The 26,799-nt window shown below is 44.8% G+C and overlaps 1 protein-coding gene across 2 annotated transcripts; it reads left to right on the top strand.

The window, feature by feature from the left end:
* Positions 1-417: 417 nt before the first annotated feature.
* CHRNB2 (cholinergic receptor nicotinic beta 2 subunit) lies at positions 418-25,408 on the top strand. 2 transcript variants are annotated; one of them, XM_075607930.1, is made up of 7 exons: positions 418-995; positions 4,162-4,179; positions 16,809-16,954; positions 18,456-18,500; positions 20,765-20,874; positions 21,740-22,712; positions 24,605-25,408. In XM_075607930.1, the coding sequence occupies exons 1-7, from the start codon at positions 947-949 to the stop codon at positions 24,773-24,775; spliced, it is 1,512 nt and encodes a 503-aa protein (XP_075464045.1). In that variant the 5' UTR covers positions 418-946; the 3' UTR covers positions 24,776-25,408. The 2 variants fall into 2 exon arrangements, with proteins under 2 accessions (XP_075464045.1, XP_075464046.1); XM_075607931.1 differs by lacking the exon at positions 4,162-4,179.
* Positions 25,409-26,799: the final 1,391 nt, after the last annotated feature.

The raw sequence follows: 26,799 nt of genomic DNA, 5'->3' as shown, positions 1-26,799 counted from the left end.
ACTGAGCCACTGATTGAGCCACCTGTGCTGAAGCAGGGATATCCTGAAAATCTGACCTGTTGGTGGCCCTTGAGGATTGGAGTTTGTAAGTCGTTCACTGAGCCACTGATTGAGCCACCTGGGCTGAAGCAGGGATATCCTGAACACCTGCCCTGATGGTGGCTCTTGAGCACTGTAGTTGCCCACCCCCTGAAATAGAGTGTGTAGTCTATGTAAAATATATGATTGCTCCATGGTCCGCAGCTTACAGACCAAGCCCCAGAGCTGGTGAATGGGAGTCTCTGCGACACCGCAGGACAGGATGCAGGTGAGTGACCGGCAGCATGGAATAAGATGGGACCATCATGGGACCTGCTGTGTGACAGACCCTCCTCCCATGTGCATCATCAGGGCCAGCACCGCGCATGCACATCCGAGACTGCGCACTGAGCAGCTGGAGGCAGGGAGAGCAACCCAGCGCAAACCCAGCGCCCGCTGCACGCAGAGCAGCACCGGCTGGGATATCGGATCCCACTCGGAAGATCAGTGCCGAGTATCATCAGCTGGAACGCATGCTGCACCTGAGCAGCGAGTATATCACCCGGGATCTGTGGCTTTGCATCTAGTGCCAAGAAGATGATCCTTCATCACAGCGCATAGAATATCACCGGCTATCCTGCGCATCAGCGCTGTGTATAGGGGGGGGGGGTGGGGGCTTCTCACCCTCTGTATATAGGCTCCTCAGCGCCGTGTAAGGGGGAAGGAGTCTCACCCTCGTTATATAGCGCCGTGTGTAAGGGGGATCTCGACCTGCACATACAGTGGCCGCAGATCAGCACATTGGACAGCGCCTGGCAGAGACAGGACATGTGGCAGTAAAGCTGCACATACAGTGGCCGCAGATCAGCACATTGGACAGCGCCTGACAGACACGGGACATGTGGCAGTGAGCTGCACATACTGTAGGATGATGGCTCCTCTCCTGATGCGGCTCTGTCTGCTCGGGCTCCTGAGAAGTAAGTGTCGCTACAGGGAGGTCTGCTGGGCATCCTTAGGGTGGGCATCCCTTGGGTGGGCATCCTTAGGGCCCGTTTATCCAAGCCATTGCCATCTCAGGAGGGCACAGGCCCCTTAAACAGTGGAGTGCTAACAAGAGCTGTGTTCAGATTATTTTAGGGTATGTAGAGCAGGTTGCACGGTGTATTAAGGTATGTAGAGCAGGTTGCACTGTGTATTAAGGCTTCATTTGCTTCTATCCAAGGGGTGGGCAACTCCAAAGCCCCCCAACAGGTCAGGTTTTCAGAATATCCCTGCTTCAGCACCGGGAGCTCAATCTTTGACTGCAGCGCCTGTGCTGAAGGAGGGATATCTTGAAAACCTGGCCCGTTGAGGGTACTTGAAGACTGGAGTTGACCACCCCTGCTCTATAGGGTTATTTACCAGGTGTATTGGTTGGCCCTGTTTTACTAGGGCAGCTTGCACATTTATTCAGAATTGGGGTGCTTTGTTATTAGGATGTACAATAATGTGGTTTGCTCCTGTGTGTTAAAGGGCAGGTTAAACAGTGTGTTATAGGGCATGTTGCACACTGTGTTATAGGGCAGGTTGCACAGTGTGCTAGGGTTCACATGGAATCTGATGGCCTGTTTGCAGGACGCAGATGGCTTTTTGATTCTGTTTTTCTTGGCCAGTTTTTCTTGCATGGTGCTTCAAACATTAAACCTGACAGCAGATAAGGACTGTTTTGTCCAGTTAGTCTTATTGGCTTACAACATATGTTTATTTAGGATTTCCTTGTGTATTTCCGATCATTCTTTAATTCTTTTACGACATTTGCTTCACATACATCTATTGGAGAGTTGTTCTATGCATCCACTACCCGTTCAGTAAATAAGTCGTTTCCGCACATTCCTCCTGAGTATTACACTCTCCAACCTTGGTTCTGGTCCACACTCTATTCTCTATCCTATTTACAGTATAATGTTGGTTTTGTGGCTCTGCTGATTGGGGACTCCAGAGCTGGACACAGTGCCCCAGGTTAGGTCTTCTCAGTGATCTGTAGAGAGATAACACCACCTACTGGGAATGCAGACCATCAAATTCACTCCCTCACTCAATGACATGTTATTCTGTTCATTGACCATTTGGATTATTTTGGGATATAGAATATAATAAATCCCATCTCTATTTGGTGGCTGACAGTCATGTAATCTTCCGTTACCACGACTCACTATTTGGCTACCACAGTCTTCATTCACCAATCCTCTAGATCAAGGTGTCCAACTCCAGTCCTCAAAGGCCAACAACAGGTTAGGGTTTTCTGGATATTCCTGCTACAGCACAGGTGGCTCAATCAGTGGCTAAGTCATTATGATTGAGCCACCTGTGCTGAAGCAGAGATATCCTGAAAACCTGACCAGTCGGTGGCTCCTGAGGATTGGAGTTGGCCGCCCTTGCTTTAGTTTATCTAGATTACTTGTCATTTTCCCAATCCCGCAGGAGAGACATCGCTTTTGCATCTCTATATTCCATTTGTCATAAATCAGAGGTTCTCTTATGCTGCCATTTCACAGACCATGTTAGTAATCATTGGATGGGCCACCCTACAAACACATAGCTTTGTGCATCAATATATTTATGTATATATAAAACAGATTTAAAAAAAATACTTTACCTGTATATAAAAATCAGCCTTTAGCAGTGAACGAAGATGCATAGACAGCGCAGCAAAGAGTTTCCTAAAATACATTTTCAAACGCTTCACCACTAAAGACTTAGGGGACCACAGTTTGAAATTATTAGCGTAGGGCCTACATTTTCCTGCATCCCCGATATAATGCAACTAAGAAAGACATTAAATGCCAGCTCCATAACTGAACCCCAAAACACAACACGTTGGTCTCCTCCTGTGAATGGACAAATTGCTGCATAGACATAACCTTGCAGTTTCCTGTCGCTTAGGTAAATATTTAGGTAGGTGTCACCGTGCTGTAGATTCGTTGTGTCAGATTCCCCCCACCAACGGTCACAGAGTAAATCATGTGAGAAAAATAAAGGACAATGAACGCACACATCTTTCAAAAAGGGACCATTTATTAGACATCCATAAGATTAGGTATACACAACGTTTCGGGGTGCTAGTGAACTCTTCCTCGGGTACAAAACCTCCTGTGAACCCCAGCTTTCAATTTACCCTGTCATCTGTTCCTCAACTAAATGTCTGAGCACTCGGTTACTCCTGGAAACACTCCAGCCATGTACTGCTTCTCTGTTATCCTTCTCTATGAAACAGTGTTTGCACCGTGCACGAGAGCTGGATCCATCTTCTGTTTGCACCATATCATTGTGCTTGGGCTGGGCTCTGGAAGGCGGAATAATGCCCTATTTTGTGGTTACAAAGAGTTGGGGTTGATATCTGAGATGCGTATCTTACCTTGTAACATACAGCGGAGATCAAAGCTGTGTTATAAGCACACTCTTCTCTGCCATGTCTGACACAGTTCTGCGTTCCACATCATCTACTATATATGTAGGAAAGCTGTTTGTCTGTTCGCTGGACATTTGGAAACCTCTTAAGATATTGTAACCAAATTTAGCATGATGGTTCCTGAAACCATTGTCTATGTTTGGATACAATTCACTGATGACATCACCGATGACATCACACAACCCTCAAGCTGCCACTTACTCTTGGTCACTTTAAAAATCCAATTTGCAAAATTAGCAAAAATACAGGAGCAGCCATAGTTCCTCAAAGTTCCTTAATCCTTGTTTGGGACGAGAGTACAATGTCCCACACACGCAGTATTAGAGGCTCTCGAGCAAACCTTTCAGGACCTCAGAGGCAATTAACCTATTATGGGAGGATTGGGGATTTCGTGTTTAGAAACGAAAAAATAAAATGATTCATTTATAAATGTCAGTATTTTTTGGTTTCTTAGAATTCCCTGAGCAGTGCCGGCGACTTTCCGCTGGTATTTAGCTATAACACCGATTCTGATATGGAATGACCAGCTTCCCATAACATGTTTATGGATTTGGGGAGGATAAAGGATTTCCATACTGCAATATATCAAGCCCTCCATTTGACGGATACTTACCAAATGTGATATTTGTGCAGAAAAAGGCTTTGTGTAATGTGCATAGATGGGTAAGACTTTGTGTGCATTTGTGTTTTTACAGGTAGGCCTTTGTGTGCAGGTAAGGTTTGTGTTCGCATGTACAACTTCTGCCACATATATTGGTGTAGCAAAGTTTGTGGAATTGTGCAGGTAAGATGTGTATGTCTATATCTCACTGTACTGTATATCTCACTGTATGTCTCACTGTATGTCTATATCTCACTGTATGTCTCATTGTATGTCTATATCTCACTGTATGACTTACTGTATGTCTATATCTCACTGTATGTCTCATTGTATGTCTATATCTCACTGTATGACTTACTGTATGTCTATCTCTCACTGTATGTCTTACTGTATTTCTATAGCTCGCTGTATGTTTCACTGCATGTCTATATCTCACTATATGTCTATATCTCACTGTATGTATGTCTCACTGTATGTCTATATCTCACTGTATGTCTGTCTCACTGTATGTCTATATCTCACTGTATATCTCATTGTATGTCTATATCTCCCTGTATGTCTCATTGTATGTATCACTGTATGTCTCACTGTATGTCTACATCTCACTGTATGTCTATATCTCACTGTATGTCTTACTGTATGTCTATATCTCATGGTATGTCTCACTGTGTGTCTCACTGTATGTCTGTCTCACTGTATGTCTGTCTCTCTGTATGTATGTCTCACTGTATGTCTCACTGTATGTCTATATGTCTTTATCTCACTGTATGTCTGTCTCACTGTATGTCTGTCTCACTGTATTTCTCACTGTATATCTCACTGTATGTCTATATATCGCTGTATGTCTCACTGTATGTCTATATCTCACTGTATGTCTCACTGTATGTATGTCTCACTGTATGTCTCACTGTATGTACAGTTAGGTCCAGAAATAATTGGACACTGACACAATTTTCATAATTTTGCCTCTGTACGCAACAACAATGGATTTGAAAGGAAATAACCGAGATGCAATAGAAGTGCAGACTTTCAGCTTTAATTCAAGGGTTGAACAAAAATATCATATGAAACGTTTAGGAATTGCAACCATTTTCATACACAGTCCCCTTATTTCAGGGGCTCAAATGTAATTGGACAAATTAACACAATCATAAATAAAATGTTCATTTTTAATACTTTGTCGAGAATCCTTTGCAGGCAATGACTGCTTGAAGTCTGTAACGCATGGACATCACCAAACGCTGGGTTTCCTCCTTTGTGATGCTTTGCCAGGCCTTTACTGCAGCTGTCTTCAGTTGTTGTTTGTTCGTGGGTCTTTCTGCCTTACGTTTTGTCTTCAGCAAGTGAAATGCATGCTCGATCGGGTTGAGATCAGGTGATTGACTCGGCCATTGCAGAATATTCCACTTCTTTGCCTTAAAAAACTCCTGGGTTGCTTTCACAGTATGTTTTGGGTCATTGTCTATCTGTAAAATGAAGCACCGTCCAATCAACTTCGGTGAATTTGTTTGAATCTGAGAAGACAATATATCCCTATACACTTCAGAATTCATCTGGCTGCTTCTGTTTTCTGTCACATCATCAATAAACACTAGTGACCCAATGCATTGTAAGCCATGCATGCCCATGCCATCACACTGCCTCCACCGTGTTTTAAAGATGATGTGGTATGCTTCGAATCATGAGCCATTCCAAGGCTTCTCCGTACTTTTTTCTTCCCATCATTCTGGTACAGGTTGATCTTAGTTTCATCTGTCCAAAGAATGCTGTTCCAGAACTGGGCTGGCTTTTTTAGATATTGTTTGGCAAAGTCTAATCTGGCCTTTCTATTCTTGAGGCTTATGAATGGTTTGCACCTTGTGGTGAACCCTCTGTATTTGCTCTCGTGAAGTCTTCCCTTTATAGTAGACTTGGATAATGATATGCCTACCTCCTGGAGAGTGTTCTTCACTTGGCTGGATGTTGTGAAGGGGTTTTTCTTTACCATGGAAAGGATTCTACGATCATCCACCACTGTTGTCTTCCATGGACATCCAGGCCTTTTTATGTTGCAGAGCTCACCAGTGCGTTCTTTTTTTCTCAGAATGTACCAAATTGTTGATTTGGCCACTCCTAATGTTCCTGCTATCCCTCCGATGGATTTTTTTTTGCAGCCTAAGGATGCCCTGTTTCACTTGCATTGAGAGCTCCTTTGACCGCATGTTGTGTGTTCACAGCAACAGCTTCCAAATGCAAATGCCACACCTGGAATCAACTCTAGACCTTTTACCTGCTTAATTGATGATGAAAGAACGAAGGAATAGCCCACACCTGTCCATGAAACAGCTTTTGAGTCAATTGTCCAATTACTTTTGGTCCCTTGAAAAAGAGGGGGCTACATATTAAAGAGATGTATTCCTAAACCCTTCCTCCAATTTGGATGTGAATACCCTCCAATTAAAGCTGATAGACTGCACTTTAAGGCCATATTCATTATTTAACTGTAACTTGAATTTATTTTGGTACACAGCCGAAATAACAAAACTTGTATCAGTGTCCAATTATTTCCGGACCCAACTGTATGTCTCACTGTATGTCTCACTGTATGTCTATATCTCACTGCATGTCTATATCTCACTGTATGTATGTTTTATTGCATGTCTCACTGTATGTATGTTTCACTGTATGTCTCAATGTATGTATGTTTTACTGCATGTCTCACTGTATGTATGTTTCACTGTATGTCTATATCTCAATGTATGTCTCACTGTATGTCTTTATCTCACTGTAAGTCTCATTATATATCTATATCTCACTGTATGTCTCATTGTGTCTATATATCACTGTATGTCTTACTGTATGTCTATCTCATTGTATGTATCACTGTATGTCTATATCTCACTGTATGACTTACAGTATGTCTATATCTCACAATATTTCTTACTGTATGTCTATATCTCGCTGTATGTCTCACTGTATGTCTCACTGTATGTCTATATCTCACTGTATGTCTCATTTTATTTATTTATTTTTAATTTTATTTATAAAATGTTTTAACACGAAGTAATACATGGAGAGTTACCTCCGTTTTCAAGTATGTCCTGGGCACAGAGTTAAGACAAATAATACATGGTTACAAATACAGTTACATAAGTGAACAGGGTATACATTATATACAAGACATTGCGTGCACAGTTAAAGAAAATATATATTATGGGCGAATGAAACAGTTACAGACCAGATTAAAATGTGAGACAGCCTTAGTTTTGAAAGAACTTAAACTGATGGCGGATGTGAGAGTCTCCGGTAGGTTGTTCCAGTTTTGGGGTGCACGGTAAGAGAAGGAGGAGCGGACAGATACTTTGTTGAGCCTTGGGACCATGAACAGTCTTTTGGAGTCAGATCTCAGATGATAAGTGCTGCATGTGTTGGGGTGAGGAGCTTGTTCAGATAGACGGGGAGCTTGCCCAGGAAGTATTTGAAGGCAAGACAGGAAAGGTTAACTTTGTGCCTAGACCGAGTGATGACCAATCTAGTTCTTTGAGCATTTCGCAGGGATGTGTGTTGTAGTTGCATTGGAGAACAAAACGGCATATTGAATTGTAGAGGGTGTCAAGTTTTCTAAGGTGGGTTTAGGGTGCTGAGTCATAAACTATGTCTCCATAGTCGATAATTGGCATTATCATCTGCTGTGCAATACGCTTTCTGACCAGCAAACTTAGGGAGGATTTGTTCCTGTAAAGTACACCTAGTTTGGCATAGGGCTTGGATGTCAGGGTATCAATGTGCATCCCGAATGTTAAGTGGGAGTCAAACCATATGCCCAGGTATTTAAAACTAGTGACAGGAGTTAGGGTGGTGTTAGCGTTGGTTCTGATCTGGAGCTCAGTCACTGGAAGCTTTAAAAATTTAGTCTTGGTCCCAAATACCATTGTTACAGTCTTGTCAGTGTTTAAAAATAGTTTTTTTTGGGAAATCCAGTTTTCGAGTCTCAAAAAGTCAGACTGAAGTATATGTTGAAGGTCGGAGAGGCTATGGCTGTGGGCATATAGGATTGTGGCATCTGCATACATGTGTATTGAGGCTTCCTTACAAGTTGTGGGAAGATCATTGATGAACACTGAGAAGAGTAGGGGCCCAAGAACAGAGCCTTGCGGGACACCACAGGTGATATACAGGGGGTTGGAGTTAGAGCCTGAGATGGCACATGTTGGGATCTACCTGATAGGTAGGACTGAAACCAGTTTAAAGTATGCTTCCCTATTCGAGAGTTCTGGAGTTTGTTAAGCAGGATAGCATGATCAATCGTGTCAAAAGCCTTTGCAAAATCTAGGAATATTGCACCAGTGAGTTGTCCCCGTTCCATTCCACACTGGATTTCATTGCAAACTTTTAGCAGGGTAGTTACGGTGGAGTGTTTGGGGCGAAAACCAGATTGGAATTGGCTAGGGAAATTTGTCTTGGTATAGTAATTGCTTAATTGGGAGTGGACACATTTTTTCATGACTTTGGATAGGATTGTGAGAAGTGAGATTGGCCTGTAGTTTGAGACAGTGTTTTTGTCCCCATTTTTGAAGATTGGGACAACTCTTGCAGTTTTCCAGGTCTTAGGGATATGGCCTGCAGACAGGATAGAGTTGACTATGGAAGCAATTGGTTTGGAAATTTTATGTCTATATCTCACTGTACAGTATGTCTCATTGTATGTATATCACTGTATGTCTCACTGTATGTCTACATCTCACTGTATGTCTCACTGTATGTCTATATCTCGCTGTATGTCTTACTGTATGTCTATATCTCATGTATGTCTCACTGTGTGTCACTGTATGTATTACTGTATGTCTTCTCACTGTATGTCTTCTCACTGTATGTATGTCTCACTGTATGTATGTCTCACTGTATGTCTGTCTCACTGTATGTCTGTCTCCCTGTATGTCTGTCTCCCTGTATATCTCACTGTATATCTCACCGTCTCACTGAATTTCCACCTCACTGTATGTATGTCTCACTGTATGTATATCTCACTGTATGTCTCACTGTACAGTATATATGTCTCACTGTATATATCAATGTCTGTCTCACTGTTTGTATGTGTCACTGTATGTCTCTCACTGTATGTCTCTCACTGGATGTCTATGTCACTGTATGTTTCACTGTATGTATGTCTCACTGTATATATGTCTAACTGTATGTCTCACTGTAAGCCTGTCTTACTGTATGTCTGTCTCACTGATTCTCTGTCTCATTGTATGTCTCACTGTATGTCTGTCTCACTGTATGTCTGTCTCACTGTATGTCTATATCTCGCTGTATGTCTCACTGTATGTCTCAATGTATGTCTATATCTCACTGTATGTCTCAGTGTATGTCTATATCTCACTGTATATCTCACTGTATGTCTCACTGTATGCCTGTCTCGCTGTATGTCTGTCTCGCTGTATGTCTGTCTCGCTGTATGTCTCACTGTATGTATGCCTCACTGTATGTCTCACTGTATATATCACTGTATGCTTATATCTCGCTGTATGTTTCACTGTATGTCTCACTGTACTGTATGTCTATATCTCATTGTATGTCTCACTGTATGTCAATATCTCACTGTATGTCTTACTGTGTCAATATCTCACTGTATGTCGCACTGTCTCAATGTATGTCTTTCTCACTGCATGCATGTCTCACTGTATGCCTGTCTCACTGTATGTATGTCTCACTATATGTCTCACTGTATGTATGCCTCACTATGTGTCTTACTGTATGTATACCTCACTATATGTCTCACTGTATGTCTGTCTCACTGTATGTCTGTCTCACTGTGTGTCTGTCTCTCTGTGTGTCTGTCTCACTGTATGTATGTCTCATTATATGTCTCACTGTATGTATGCCTCACTATGTGTCTCACTGTATGTATGCCTCACTATATGTCTCACTGTATGTCTGTCTCACTGTATGTTTATCTCACTGTATGTCTCACTGCATGTCTGTCTCACTGTATATCTCACTGTATGTCTATATCTCACTGTATGTTTCACTGTATGTCTCACTGTACTGTATGTCTATATCTCATTGTATGTCTCACTGTATGTCAATATCTAACTGTATGTCTTATTGTGTCAATATCTCACTCTATGTTGCACTGTGTCTCACTGTATGTCTTTCTCACTGTATGCATGTCTCACTGTATGTCTGTCTCACTGTATGTATATGTCACTGTATGTCTCAATGTCTGTCTCACTGTTTATATGTGTCACTGTATGTCTCACCGTGTGTCTCTCTGTATGTCTCTGTCTCACTGTAAGTCTCACTGTATGTATGTCTCACTGTATGTATGTCTTATTGTATGTCTCACTGTAATCCTGTCTCACTGTATGTATGTCTCTCACTGTATGGTTGTCTTACTGTATGTCTCACGGTATGTCTGTCTCACTGTATATCTCATTGTCTATCTCACTGTATGTATGTCTCACTGTGTGTCTTGCTGTATGTATGTCTCACTGTCTGTCTCACTGTGTGTCTGTCTCACTGTATGTCTGTCTCACTGTGTGTCTGTCTCACTGTATGTATGTCTCACTGTATGTCTGTCTCACTGTATGTACGTCTCACTGTATGTCTGTCTCACTGTATGTCTGTCTAACTGTATGTTGTCTCACTCTATGTCTCACTGTTTGTCTGTCTCACTGTGTGTCTTTCTCACTGTATGTCTCACTGAATGTCTCACTCTATGTCTCACTGTATGGCTGTCTCACTGTATGTATGTCTCACTGTATGTATGTCTCAGTGTGTCTCACTGTCTGTCTCGCTGCATGTCTGTCTCACTGTATGTCTTTCTCACTGTATGCATGTCTCACTGTATGTCTGTCTCACTGTAGGTCTGTCTCACTGTATGTATTTGTCACTGTATGTCTCACTGTCTCTCACTGTATGTCTCACTGTCTGACTGTTTGTCTCACTGTATGTCTGTCTCACTGTTTGTCTGTCTCACTGTATGTATCACTGGCTTTCTCACAGTTTGTCTGTCTCATTGTCTGTCTCACTGTATGCATGTCTCACATACGGTATGTCTGTCTAACTGTAAGTATTTTTCACTGTATATCTATATCTCGCTGTTTGTTTCACTGTCTTACTGTCTGTCTCACTGTATGTCTGACCCACTGTATGTCTCACTGTATGTATGTCTCACTGTATGTCTCACATATGTCTGTCTCACTGTATTTCTCACTGTATGTCTCACTATATGTCTGTCTCACTGTATGTATGTCTCACTGTATGTATGTCTCACTGTATGTCTCAATGTATGTCTCACTGTATGTCTGTCTCACTGTCTGACTGTCTCACTGTCTGTCTCTCTGTATGTATGTCTCAGTGTATCTCTCACTGTATGTTTCACTGTCTGTCTTACTGTATGTCTCACTGTCTGTCTCACCGTATGTCTGTCTCACTGTATGTCTGTCTTCCTTTATTTTCTCACTGTATGTCTGTCTCACTGTATGTCTGTTACTGTATATCTCTCTCACTGTACGTCTCTCTCACTGTATGTCTCCCTCACTATATATCTCTCTCACTGTATATTTGTCTCACTGTATGTCTCTCTCACTGTATGTCTCACTGTTTATATGTGTCACTGTATTTCCCACTGTATGTCTCTCTGTATGTTTGTCTCACTGTATGTATGTCTTTTTGTATGTCTCACTGTATGTCTGTCTCACTGTATGTATGTCTCACTGTAATCCTGTCTCACTGTATGTCTGACTCACTGTATGTCTCTTACTGTATGTCTGTCTCACTGTCTGTCTCACTGTCTGTCTCACTGTATGTCTCACTGTATGTATGTCTCACTGTATGTCTGTCTCACTGTATGTCTCACTGGATGTATGTCTCACTGTATGTCTGTCTCACTGTGTGTCATGGTATGTCTGTCTCACTGTCTGTCTCACTGTCTGTTTCACTGTCTGTCTCACTGTCTGTCTCACTGTATGTCTCACTGTATGTATGTCTCACTGTATGTCTTGCTGTATGTATGTCTCACTGTATGTCCGTCTCACTGTATGTCTGTCTAACTGTATGTTGTCTCACTCTATGTCTCACTGTTTATCTCACTGTCTGTCTCACTGGTGTATGTCTCACTGTATTTCTCACTGTATGTCTGTCTCACTGTGCGTCTTTCTCACTATATGTCTGTCTAACTGTATGTATGTCTCACTGTATGTCTCACTGAGTGTCTCACTATATGTCTGTCTCACTGTATGTCTGTCTCATTGTGTCTCACTGTCTGTCTCGCTGTATGTCTGTCTCACTGTCTGTCTCACTGTCTGTCTCACTGTATGTATGCCTCACTGTATGTCTCACTGTATGTATGTCTCACTGTATGTCTGTCTCGCTGTATGTCTGTCTCACTGTATGTCTCACTGTATGTATGCCTCACTGTATGTCTCATTGTATGTCTGTCTCATTGTGTCTCACTGTCTGTCTCGCTGTATGTCTGTCTCACTGTCTGTCTCACTGTATGTCTATCTCATTGTGTCTCACTGTCTGTCTCGCTGTATGTCTGTCTCACTGTATGTCTCACTGTATGTATGCCTCACTGTGTGTATGTCTCACTGTATGTCTGTCTCGCTGTATGTATGTCTCACTGTATGTCTACATCTCACTGTATGTCTCACTGTCTGACTGTCTGTCTCACTGTATGTCTGTCTCATTGTGTCTCACTGTCTGTCTCGCTGTATGTCTGTCTCACTGTATGTCTCACTGTATGTATGCCTCACTGTATGTATGTCTCACTGTATGTCTGTCTCGCTGTATGTATGTCTCACTGTATGTCTACATCTCACTGTATGTCTCACTGTCTGACTGTTTGTCTCACTGTATGTGTGTCTCACTGTATGTGTGTCTCACTGTATGTCTCACTGTCTTTCTGTCTCACTGTCTGTCTGTCTCACATACAATATGTGTGTCTAACTGTAAGTATTTCTCACTATATATCTACATCTCACTGTTTGTTTCACTGTCTGACTCATTGTATGTCTGTCTCACTGTATGTCTGGCCAACTGTATGTATGTATCTCTTACTGTATGTATGTCTCACTGTATGTCTCACTATATGTCTGTCTCACTGTATGTCTGTCTCACTGTATGTCTCACTGAATTTCTCACTGTATGTCTCACTATATGTCTGTCTCACTGTATGTCTGTCTCACTGTATGTAGGTATCACTGTATGTCTCAGTGTCTGTCTCATTGCATGTATGTCTCCCTGTATGTATGTCTCACTGTCTGTCTCTCTGTATGTATGTCTCACTGTATCTCTCCCGGCATGTTTCACTGTTTGTCTGTCTTACTGTATGTCTCACTGTCTGTCTCACCGTATGTCTGTCTCACTGTATGTCTGTCTTCCTTTATTTTCTCACTGTATGTCTGTCTCACTGTATGTCTGTCTTCCTTTATTTTCTCACTGTCTGTCTCACTGTATGTCTGTTACTGTATATCTCTCTCACTGTATATCTTTCTCACTGTATATCTGTCTCACTGTATGTCTCACTGTATGTATGTCTCACTGTATGTCTCTCTCGCTGTATGTCTGTCTCATTGTATGTATGTCTCACTGTATGTCTCTCTCACTGTATGTCTGCCTCACTGTATGTAACACTCGCTGTATGTCTCTCTCACTGTATCTCACTGTATGTCTGTCTGTCTCACTGTCTGTCTGTCTGTCTCCCTGTATGTATGATTAGTAAATTTGTGTAGGTAAGAATATTGTGTGAATGTATTATGTGAGTAATGATGTGTGAGTGCGTAAGGTGCTGGTTGCTGGGATAAGACTGTGTGTGGCTTTGTGCAGGTAGCACTGTGAGTGTTTGTGTTAGTTAGAATGTATATATGTTTGTGTGGCATTATTTGGTGGGTGTATGGGAGGAAACATTGGGGCACATTATGGCATTGTGCGTGTGCGCAGTGTAAGGTTTATTCCGTTAGGGCCTTTACCTGTTAGCAAACACATGCTAATAACACAAGCCAATGCACAATTACATGAGACAAATCAAACATAGAGAGAAAGTTTCCCTTTGTGTTACCTCTCAAGTGACGATTCATTTAATAGCAGCAGGTATTACAGCCTGGAACCGTGGCAGCAAAAATGCACAAGGCAAAAAGGGGGGGTAGGTGAAGATGTCATTGAATGCTGCTCGGTAATCGCCCCAGTGCTGGGCCAGAGCAGCATTACAAGAAGAGAAAGAGCCATTTATAGAGAACGCGCTGGGAAGCACCAGGGAAATGTTCCCTGGGAATCTCTCCGCTTCCTGAATCACTTTAATAGCGACCCTCTCTTGCTCTGTCAGGGCTGCTCAGTGCAGCAGTGCAGAAGAGGAACAGGAGGATGTGTATAATTTATAGGCTGTTCGGATCATGTGCATTATCAGGCCCTGTATGATAGTCTCCCACTCCAACAGTAGCATGTTACTGCTTGACGTATGTCGCAGTGTCATGTGACAGCATGATGCATGTGGAGGCACAGAGCATGTTACGAGCTCACGCATGTTATTGCTTGGTGTATGTTATGGTTTGATGTCATTCTTTACCGCTGGTCACAGAGAGACACACACATAGAGACACACACATAGAGACACACATAGAGACACACACACAGAGACACACACACACAGACACACACACACAGAGACACACACATAGACACACACACATACAGAGACACACACACACACACACACACACACACACACACACACACACACACACACACACACACACACACACACACACACACACACACACACACACACACCAGAGTGATGTCAAATCCTTTCCCCAGTGCCACAGCAAGATTTATATGTACTCAGTGGCAATCATGCCAAGCAGATAAATAGCACCACACCACTGAGAATGCCAATCTTTAAAGGCACACGCCCTTATCCATGCCCAGTCCCATTCTGCATATGAGGGCGTGTTTCTATCTCTGAGTGTTTATAGCTGAGTAACTCAATTTCATGTAAATCCCAGTCTCCCCGTGTGGTTGTTTCTGCTGCATTTGAAGTATTGCACGGACTGCTTCCAATAACAGCAGCTGAGACTTTCTTGTCTGTATCAGACCTCGGGCTGTTTGAGACCCATGCAGCTCTGTGCCGTGTCAGAGAGGGGGGGCGGGAGGGGGGGGGGGGTAGAATTTCCTGGAAATCTCAGTGGAGTCTGATGCTTAAAAGTTTCATGTTGGTTCAGGGGTGGGCAACTCCAGTCCTCATGGGTTACCTACAGGTCAGGTTTTCAGGATATCCTTGCTTCAGCATAGGTTGCTCAATCAGCCCCTGAGCTGAAGCTGGGACATCCTGAAAACCTGACCTGTTTGTGGCCGTTGAGGATTGGAGTTGCGCACCCCTGTAGTATGCCCATAAGGAGGTGTGAGAAATATCTGTGACATTGTCTGACTCCAATAATAGATATGGGATTAACTATAACAGCCATTTTGACACGTAAGGTGAGGGGTCACAGAACACATTTGGTACAAATAAACCCCCTCTCTGTCCCAGTGAGAGTGAATGGGTTCATCAAAGTGACCATCGGTTTTTCTCTAATAAATCCTGAGATGAGCAGACTAAGGCCTCGGCCATGTTTACTGCTTGCTGGCGGAAGTGTGCTGACGCGCGCTCCCGCTCAGCACTGAGCCCCTACAGCCGCAGTTAGAGCGGCTTTAGTAGGGGCTCACCTGCGCTGCCGCGCGCTTGCGGAAGCGCAGGTCTTAGGGGAATTTAACATTCCCCCGCTTGCCGGCGCGACAGGCCGGTCACATGAGCGGTTCGCCCAATGAGGGTGAACCAGCTCTGTGACGTCACTGGCCCGGCCCCGGCAAGTGACGCGCCCGCCCCCGGACGGCCCGCTGACGACGCGTTCGGTAAGCAACCGCAAGGCCAGGGAAAGCACCCGCTTTCCCTGAGCCTCAGCGCGCCTCAGCGAGCAAGCAGGGAGCATGGACTCAGCCTTAGTCATACAATTATATTCTGGATCATATAGATTGTTCCTACCACTCATTCTAAGAAACATGGGGGTTCATACTGTTCCATGCAGGAATATATAGGTTACCCCATACTGTTCCATGCAGAAATATGAAGGCATGCTTATACTGTTCCATGCAGGAATATATAGGTTACCTCATACTTTTCCATGCAGGAATATATAGGTTACCTCATACTGTTCCATGCAGAAATATGTAGGTTACCTCATACTTTTCCATGCATGAATATATAGGTTTCCTCATACTGTTCCATGCAGAAATATATAGGTTACCTCATACTGTTCCATGCAGGAATATATAGGCTACCTCATACTGTTCCATGCAGAAATACTGTATGTAGGCATGCTTATACTGTTCACTCTGGAAGATGGGGATATCTCATAGCATTGAACTCTGAACTATATAGGCTAGTTTATGTATATCACACCATTGCTTGTCTGGGGCACGTGTTATTTCCTTTGTATTCTGGGAATACTTGGTACTTTTGAAGCCACAGCAGTGCTGACATTACACGTTTTGATGCCATTGAAGTTGCATAATACAGCAGCCACCATAGAATTATGGGAAGCGTCATTTTGTTCTCGAACCTATATAGGCTATAGGGGGAAGAGTCATTTCATTTCCAACCCATTGCATTATGGGAAGTGTAGTTGATCGCCTCCTTCGCTCCCCTCCGTGGCACGGTGGCTGGGGCAGCAGTGAGGGCTGTGAGCCGGGAGTTCACCTCTAGATGTCCTTCTGTTACAGGAAGCCTGGGAACAGACACCGAGGAACGTCTGGTGGAGTACCTGCTGGATCCCTCCCGGTACAACAAGCTGATCCGCCCAGCAACCAACGGCTCAGAGCAGGTCACCGTGCAGCTGATGGTGTCCCTGGCTCAGCTCATCAGTGTGGTACGTCCATCAGTGGCTGAATTTGTGGTTCCAAAAGTTGTAGATTCTCTCACACGTGGATTAAATAAAAACGGAATTCACCAGCAGAAGCGAAGTTTCAGGCGCATATTGGCTGCCTTGTTCCTTAAAATGGCTTTAGGTTTTTTTTTAAATGTATTATGACGGGTGTGCTGCATTTTAAGAACCCCTTTGCAAACCAGTGGGTGACCGAGGCAAAACAGCCGCGACCAAATCACTGCCGGGGTTAGCTGCCACTCACCTCGCCACGGGACACCTTTCCGCCACCAAAGTAAGCCCCTAACTTTACACCAAAACCCCCTAAAAATAACGCTAATCCCCTACCCTAAAAACCTTAACCCTTTACCCTAATCCCCTACCCTAAAAACCTTAACCATTTACCCTAATCCCTAACCCTTTATCCTAATCCCCTACCCTAAAAACCTTAACCCCTTTACCCTAATCCCCTACCCTAAAAACCTTAACCTTAATCCCCTATCCTAAAAACCTTAACCCTTTACCCTAATCCCCTACCCTAAAAACCTTAACCCTTTACCCTAATCCCCTACCCTAAAAACCTAAACTGTTACCCTAATCTCCAACACTAAAAACCTTAACCCTTTACCCTAATCCCCTATGCTAACCGCTAAACCCCCTTAAATGAGTTCACCTTATTGGCGACGCGTCCGATGGCTGCGTGTCCAGCGTCGGAGCGGCTGCGGCAGCGAACGTCTGATTCCAGCCGGCCCCCGGGACCCAGGCTCAGCCATCCTAAGTCCCTACAACTAATATTGCTGGGGTCATTTTTACAAACGTTAGATACATGTTATTATATTACTTGCAACCCCGTGTCACCTGCAGTAACTGTACTACATCTACAAACAGAGCAAACAATGACCGTCATATGTGACGAGATACAAACACACTCATTCTAACACAAAGGAACAGGACTCGCAACCTAAAGTAATAATCTTACATTTCAATTATTAGGTTAAAATAAGCATGCTAACATAAATTAGGTTTGCCATTATGTAACTCTTTTAAAATGACCGTTATGAATTATTTGCAGCGAGGGGATGTAGAATTCCTCTTTAATTATTTGCAGTCTCGGGACGGACCCCTCTGCATAACCCACACTGTATCTCTCTCTGTGCTCGTGCAAAAACTACCAAGGGGGTGAGACCAGTTTACGGATCATATTTTATATCGGCCATGGGCCAACTCCAGTCCTCAAGGGCCACCAACAGGTCAGGCTTTAAGGATATCTCTGCTTCAGCACAGGTGGCTCAATATGTGGCTCAGTCGATTTCTGGCTAACCCTGCTTCAGCACAGGCAGCTCAATCAGTGGCTCAGTCTTTGACACATAGAACCAATAGTGACACCTGTGCTGAAGCAGGGATATCCTGCAAACCTGACCTGTTGGTGGCTCTTGAGGGCTGGATTTGCCCCACCCCCGTCTTATGTTGATGCATAGAAAATCTAACCACTGTGTTTGCTTTACAGCATGAACGTGAACAGATCATGACGACCAATGTGTGGCTGACTCAGGTAAACCCTCTCACCACTCAAACCGTGCTACATACAGCATGCAATGAACACAGACCCTCTCTCTGCAGAGTAACCGTGTCATATTCCTCTCACACCGCCAAGCGTCTCCCTCCTCCTCCTCCTCCTCTCCCTCCTCACCCACCACCAAGCTTCTCCCTCCTCCCCCTCCTATCACACCGCCAAGTCTCTCCCTCCTCTCCCACCGCCAAGCGTCTCCCTCCTCTTACACCTCTCCCACCACCAAGTCTCTCCCTCCTCTCCCTCCTCACACCGCCAAGCGTCTCCCTCCTCTCACACCTCTCCCACCACCAAGTCTCTCACTCCCTCTCCCTCCTCACCCACCACCAAGCTTCTCCCTCCTCCCCTTCCTATCACACCGCCAAGTCTCTCCCTCCTCTCCCACCGCCAAGCGTCTCCCTCCTCTTACACCTCTCCCACCACCAAGTCTCTCCCTCCTCTCCCTCCACACACCGCCAAGCGTCTCCCTCCTCTCACACCCCTCCCACCACCAAGTCTCTCCCTCCTCTCCCTCCTCACCCACCACCAAGCTTCTCCCTCCTCCCCCTCTTATCACACCGCCAAGTCTCTCCCTCCTCTCCCACCGCCAAGTCTCTCCCTCCTCTCCCACCGCCAAGCGTCTCCCTCATCTCCCACCGCCAAGAGTCTCCCTCCTCTCCCTCCTCTCCCGTCTCTCCCTCCTCTCCCTTATAACATGCACCTGCTTGTGGCTCACCCCCTTGTGATGTTGAAAATAGCATTGCTCTGCTGCCCCAGATGTATGTATTTGTTGTTATTATTATGTAACCCTCACCCCGCCGGGCTCCCTGAGGACATTACACGGAGGTAGGGGGGTGTTTGCCATCAGCATAGCTTTACCTTGTCTCAGGGGGTTGTCGGTGGTCGGCTGGGGGTTGGAAAAGATGGCGCCAGGAGTTTTTATAGTACAACTTCCATCTTTATTCTTGTTCCCAGGCTTGGGGGCGCTCCAGTCACAGTTACAGTGAGACTGACAGGGTTGCACTTTATTTCATCCTTAATGCTATCATTCGTGACACATTTCTCCCCTGGGTGTCCATTCTTAACCCGTATGGGAGGTGCATGTTCTTGTTACTGTTCTGACTTCATCTGGTGGACAGGGCCTCCCTTTTAAGCAACATCCTATTGGTCCCTTTTACATGCCGGCCCTTGCTGAGATCCTGGTCTGCTCTGTGTACGTTACTGTTACTCTCCAGCCCTGCTCTGGAACTGCTACTTCCTCAGGGGTAATGAATACTGTGGATGAGGATCCGCTTGTAGGGCTGATCCCCTGACATGCTGGGCCTTCTCTGCTCTACCCACTGTGGCATGACGGCACTCCCACTCTGGGATATGCTTCTCTCACTGCCCCTAACTGCAACACAATACAAGGGGGGCATGATCTAAACTATAACTGTTGGAACATATCCCCTACCCTCTACTTCCCGAGGCTCTGCTCTTCCTCTCATGCTGGAACCTCCTCTCTAGAACATTCCCTCTGTTCTTATATCCCCTAGTATGTAGTTCTATGTGTCATCACAGGGTGAGGCCTACCATCCACTGCTTACCATTAACGCCTTAGCTTACTTTAGTAACCAACACCAGAAAGGGGGGTTAGAATTATTAAGCTCATCAGTGCAGCATAGGCCTGTTACACATGGAACCCCTAAATGCCGGAGGAGTCATTATTAGTAATACTTGTGGTTTTTTTTTTATATATACTGCAAAACTGTGTACGTCAGGACTGAAATGGTTAATAATAATGACATCAGGTAATTAGACATAGTTGTAGCACAGGGGCGCTCAACTCCAGTCCACAAGAGCCCCACCCCAACAGGTCAGGTTTGCAGGATATCCCTGCTTCAGCACAAGTGGCTCAATCAGTGGCTCAGTCGTTGACTGACCAACTCCAGTCCTCACGGGCCACCAGCAGATCAGGGTTTACGGCTATCTCTGCTTCAGCACATGTGGGTCACTGATTGACCCACCTGTGCTGAAGCAGGGATATCCTGCAAACCTGACCTGTTGGGGGGGTCTTGAGGACCACTGATGGTAGCAGATGCATGAATTGCACTCCCCTTAAGCACAGAAGGCGTTAGCAATAACAATGTCATTGTAGAAACATTTGTGCAGCAGTGTCAGTATACAGAGACGACAGATCCTGACTCTGGTCTTACTCAGTCTGAGGCTGCAGGCGCAGGGAGAGCATTCTCCGTCACACATGTGCCCGGCGCTCTCTTCCCTCACAGGAATGGGAAGATTACCGGCTGACTTGGAACCCAGAAGAATTTGACAGTATGAAGAAAGTGAGACTTCCTTCCAAACATATCTGGCTCCCGGATGTCGTCCTGTACAACAAGTATGTGAGCAGAGCGCAGAGCAAAGCTGTCTGATGGCCTCCGATGCACAGGGTTTTACCATTCTTACCATTTCTCTTAACCTGGATTCTTTTTTTATTTTTTTATTATTCTATATATGTGGTATTCATGGAAATATAATGTAATCTAGATGCAAAGGGGGTAGAGAGAAGACACCCTTGAGCAAATCACAAGAGTCGGGATGGTGCATAGCGAGAAATTAGGGCTGAGATGTAAGGAGGGGCAGAAGAGTGTAAAGCTTTAAATGTGAGGAGGAGAATGAGTGCGATATATATATATATATATATATATATATATATATATATATATATATATATATATATATATATATATATATTTTTTTTATTCTATATATGGGGTATGCATGTAAATATAATGTAATGCAGGGAGAACACATTACTCAAATAGTATTTTAAATTTGTTAGCCACCAAAGGGGCCGGCAAAGCACCTATGGGTGACAGGCGACTTCTCCAGAAATATATATATATTTCACTACATATGTATAAGATGATAAATATTCTTTAGTCTTCAAACTGAAGTGTGGAATGGAAGGGCTCCGGCGCAACTGCGCATGACAGACTCCAGAAGGTCCCGGATGAATTCAACAAACTTTATTGGCACAAAGGACACACTAGGGCTACACCACGATCTCCCCCTCTACGCGTCTCACCCTCTAGGATAGGGCTTCGTCTCGGAGTGTGCCTATACTGTACTGTCTTATACCCGTAAGGAAAGTGAATAGGATTTCTATGCTGTCAACAAGTGTTACGTTTTGTATGAACTCTGTGGTTAGTTATATGCCAACTCTGTATCCTGAACTAATGTAGCGTCCTGTCTCTTCTCAGTGCCGATGGGATGTACGAGGTCTCCTTCTATTCCAACGCCGTGGTGTCATACGACGGGAGCATCTTCTGGCTGCCGCCTGCCATATACAAGAGCGCCTGCAAGATTGAGGTCAAGCACTTCCCCTTCGACCAGCAGAACTGCACCATGAAATTTCGCTCCTGGACGTACGACCGCACGGAGATTGACCTGGTGCTTAAGAGCGACGTAGCCAGCCTGGACGACTTTACACCCAGCGGCGAATGGGACATTATCGCTCTGCCTGGGAGGAGGAACGAGAACCCAGAGGACACCACCTATGTGGACATCACCTATGACTTCATAATTAGGCGCAAGCCGCTTTTCTACACCATCAACCTCATCATCCCCTGCATCCTCATCACATCTTTGGCCATTCTTGTCTTCTACCTGCCCTCGGACTGTGGGGAGAAGATGACACTGTGCATCTCGGTGTTGTTGGCGCTGACCGTGTTCCTGCTCTTGATCTCCAAGATCGTACCCCCTACCTCTCTTGACGTGCCACTGGTGGGTAAATACCTGATGTTCACCATGGTGCTAGTGACATTTTCCATCGTGACCAGTGTCTGCGTGTTAAATGTGCACCACCGATCACCCACGACGCACACCATGCCACCCTGGGTCAAAGTGGTCTTCTTGGACAAGCTGCCCACATTCCTCTTCATGAAGCAGCCGAAGCAGAACTGCGCCCGGCAGCGGCTGCGCCAGCAACGTCAAAGCCAGGAAAGGGCGGGCGGCAGCTTCTTCCTGCGCGACAGCGCCAAGTCCTGCACCTGTTTTGTAAACCAAGCCACGGTGAAGAAGTACGGGGGGCAGCTTTCCGAACTACCAGAGGGTGTCAACGGATTCCGGGACAGGCAGGGGAAGGTGCGGCAGTGTCTGTGCGGCCTAGAGGAAGCTGTGGATGGTGTGCGTTTCATCGCTGATCACATGAAGAGCGAGGACGATGACCAGAGTGTAAGTGAAACTTTGTGCACGACGTACAGTATAAAGGGAGCAAATGCTATTTTTCAGTGAAAACAGGTTGCATGAGATACAGGTTCACTCAAGTGTTGTGTCTCCTTGGCTGCATGTTTTACTGACAGACCACTGCAGAAAACACGTTCCAGGTCAAAACACCAATATGCCTTACCGGTAGGGTTGCCAGGCGGCTTCTCCAAAAATACTGGACACAAGGGTGAAAGGTATAACGTGCTCGACGCACGCACACACACCTCTCCCTGCACCATGCTGTTTCCTCCTCCTCCTTAGCCCCAGGCTCTTGCCACCTCCTCCTGATTGGCTGCATTACCCAGCAGCAGCCAATCAGGATGGTGGAATCTGCCCCGACCCCTAGAAACAGCCCTGCTCTCTGAAATCCCGTGACCTCCCAAGCCGGTCAGGTCACTATGTCCAGAGAGGAAATACCGAACACATACATGTCCAGTATTGGCTCTAATGTTTTACTGGACAAAGGGTCCAAATACAGTCCCCTTCAATACTGGACACCTGGGAACCCTACTTACCGGCTAAAGACCTGTTTCTCTAAACATGTTTGAGTCTCTGCAGTTTCTTTCTGCCAAAAGCGTAGAAACTTGCAAAATACCATTATACATACTTTCCAAAACGCAAAATGACTTTTTAATGTACTTTTAATGCCAAAACACGTTGCATGGGAACTTGCTGTGTTATAAGATAATAGGAAATATAGTTACACCCGGCTAGGCCTCTAACAGAGACCTAATATTCCTGCAACAAAAAAATGACTGCACGCCAGTAATGCCTCATCCATCCATCCTTAAACCACGTAACAGTCAGTAATGCAGGGAAGCTCATGTATACTGTAGATCAGTATTTTTCAACCAGCGTTCCTAGGAACGCTTTGGTTCCCTGGGCATGCCTAAAGGGTTCCCTGCAATTATCAGGTAATTTGAAAATTGTACCAAGCACAGAAGAATTTACAATGCATCTGATCTCAGAAACGCTATTAGAGAGGGTTGGGGTTCCTTACAATGTATCTGATCTCAGACGCGCTATTAGAGAGGGTTGGGGTTTCTTGCAATGCATCTGATCTCAGACGCGCTATTAGAGAGGGTTGGGGTTCCTTACAATGCATCTGATCTCAGACGCGCTATTAGAGAGGGTTGGGGTTCCTTACAATGTATCTGATCTCAGACACGCTATTAGAGAGGGTTGGGGTTCCTTACAATGCATCTGATCTCAGACGCGCTATTTAGAGAGGGTTGGGTTTCCTTGCAATGCATCTGATCTCAGAAACACTATTAGAGAGGGTTGGGGTTCCTTACAATGCATCTGATCTCAGACGCGCTATTAGAGAAGGTTGGGGTTCTTCAGAATTTCACATGGGGTTCCTTAACCAAAAAAAAGTTTGGAAACCCCTGCTGTAGATGATAAAACAAGGTCAGTATTGAACTACTCCTGTGCATTAGACCTCGAGATGATCCGATTAGTTATTTTCTTTGTCCACACCATGTGACGTTTTGTGCATTATTAGGTATGGTAATTTAATAGATCTGGACTTTGCATACATCTTTTATGGGTGTGCAGGCATAATCCCCAACAGTTGTTTCCTTATCATTTCAACCTGTATACAAATGAAATTCTGATCTAAAAATAAACGCTGCGCATTAGCCAAATGGATCCTTGGAAATTAACCTCCACGTAGGACATCTGGTGAGCAAAAAAAAGGTTACCTTTCCCTCTTATTTTGAGCAGGAAAAATATTAAGCGTAAATGTTATAATGCGTCAGAACTGCGAAGGGAAACCCAATCGTCTTAACACTCGATGTCCGCGGCGATTAAATGTCCATGTTGTGGATCCTTTCAATAGAGGTCCTTGTTTCTTCCAGGTGAGCGAGGACTGGAAGTACGTGGCGATGGTGATTGATCGCCTTTTCCTTTGGATTTTTATCTTCGTCTGCGTCTTCGGGACGGTTGGGATGTTTCTCCAACCGCTGTTCCAGAATTATACGACCAACACGTTACTACAGCTGAACAACGCAGCACCCAGCCCCAACTAGCTTTGGGTGCTCAAAGGACCGCAACTTCTTCATGTGAAACATCTATATACAATATTAAATACAGATACCCTGAATAAACCCCAGCCAAAACCACGATTGCGCTACCTCTGGTGCGTGGGACAGTGTCCCCATCACTAAATAATTAGTATAATGCCACGATTTTAAGAATGGATTCTTCTACGTTGTTTTGGTTACAACCCAACAAGAAGTAGACTAACTGAAGTTTCTGAAAGCGATCCACGTGCTGGAGCCAGCGTTTGAGCGTAGGTAGAAATATCTTGTTTGAAGGGAATACATCTGAATATATTCAATGGTGGACATGTAATTTATTCCAAGCAATAATATAAAAGTAAACAGCAGCTATGTCCAAAGCCATTTACTCCGATGTTGCTTTCCCTTATAGAAAATGTGGTTTTTCCTTTTTTTTTTTTTAAATAAAAAAAAATAACCAGCCTGAGGCACAACCTTAATTTAGGGAAACATTTATTTCACACATTTTTACTTCCTCTCTGCAGCCACCTTACCTAAAACGTGATGCACTGCAGAGGTCGGGAAGGAGACCCGTACAGCACAAAGTATGCAGATCATTTTATTTTCAGTAAACATGGGCAATAAAAATGCTAATTTATGTCATATCTGGTATTTTCTTCAACTGCAACTTCGGTGCAAAGTTTGCGGAGAGCGCGTTTCCCTCAAAAGCAGGCGCGGACAACGGCAGTCCTCAAGGGCCGACAGGTCAGGTTTTCAGGATATCCCTGCTTCAGCACAGGTGGTGCAGTCTTTAACTGAGTCACTGATTGAGCCACCTGTGCTGAAGCAGGGATATCCTGAAAACCTGACCTTGAGGCCTGGAGTTGGCCACCACTGCTCAAAAGCTTGAAATAAGGGGGGGGGGGGGGCTACACATCATTCCTTAATATGCTGGGGTGTGGGAATCCGGCATGCATGGCAGTGGAGGAATGGTTGGCTTGTACAATCCTTATTGTTGATGCAATTCTCACTTCCACACTTCATATTTCCCAATGACACAAGATGATGCAGGATCAAGACCAGTGCTGGACTGCAGGAACAAGACCAGTGCTGGACCGTGCGTCTCCAGGACCCAATCACATGCTTTGTTTTATTTCGGCACGCTTACCTCGTTTCCTTATACCCCAGAACAAAGAGCCAAGATAAGGTGTGAGGCATAAACTGTGCGCTTATCTTCCTGCACACCTTTATTAATGCACCCCCTTTATATATCCGAGGTCATGCGTGTACTGGTCCCTAAAGCAGGGGTCGGAAAACTGGGAGGCGCAAGCTTTTTCTGGGGAGATGCGGCGGTTGCAGACGCCCTGCGCTCTTCCCAAGGCATTTAAATTAATGTTGGGGGATCGCCAGGCCTCTGCAATGTGCCTTACCTAGTCTTCGGCAACGCATCACCATGGCAACACATCAACTGACACCGAAGACAAGGTAAGGAGATGGGGGGGGGGGGGGAGGGGGGGTTACGCAGCGGGGACAGTTTGCGCTCCCCTGCCCTATAGAACAAACAAGCGACTGTAAAAGTGCATTCCTGCATGCACTTGGTTAATAGGACAACTAAATTGCTGCTAATTGAGCTGAACCAGTCAATTTTTTTTTTTATCATCAGACTAGAAATAAATGTGGCATGCACTTACTATTCATTTAGTTCTCATTGCAGCCAACAGCACATTGGGTTAAATACCACACACGAAAATAGAGAGCGTCAAACCGTCCCACTTCCTGCGCAACTTAGCTGAAGCAGTTGAGTAGGAACACAACTTGCAGCCTTTCACAGCCAGAAACAAGCCAAACAGAAGCAGCGTCTCATGCAGGCACAAACTTCCGCAACATACTTTCATTCTGAACATGTCGATCATACTGAATCATAAGACATCACGCGATCCTTATATCGTTCAGCACGCACCAGTTTGAATAAAGCGTGTTCAGTTTTGCAGAAGACCCGCGAGTGTGACCATCTCCATGTCGTGTTTGGCGTTTCCATTATGCGGCCATGGATG

The sequence above is a fragment of the Ascaphus truei genome, chromosome 7 (assembly GCF_040206685.1).
Source record: "Ascaphus truei isolate aAscTru1 chromosome 7, aAscTru1.hap1, whole genome shotgun sequence".
Classification (NCBI taxonomy): Eukaryota; Metazoa; Chordata; class Amphibia; order Anura; family Ascaphidae; genus Ascaphus; species Ascaphus truei.
The sequence above is the reverse complement of the archived record's forward strand: the minus strand, read 5'-3'. Positions and strand labels throughout refer to the sequence as shown.

Coding starts and splice junctions, on each gene's coding strand:
- CHRNB2 (XM_075607930.1), top strand. CDS start 947: ATGATGGCTCCTCTCCTGATGCGGCTCTGTCTGCTCGGGCTCCTGAGA. Junction 18,501..20,764: donor CCAATGTGTGGCTGACTCAG/GTAAACCCTCTC, acceptor CTTCCCTCACAG/GAATGGGAAGATTACCGGCT. Junction 20,875..21,739: donor GATGTCGTCCTGTACAACAA/GTATGTGAGCAG, acceptor GTCTCTTCTCAG/TGCCGATGGGATGTACGAGG.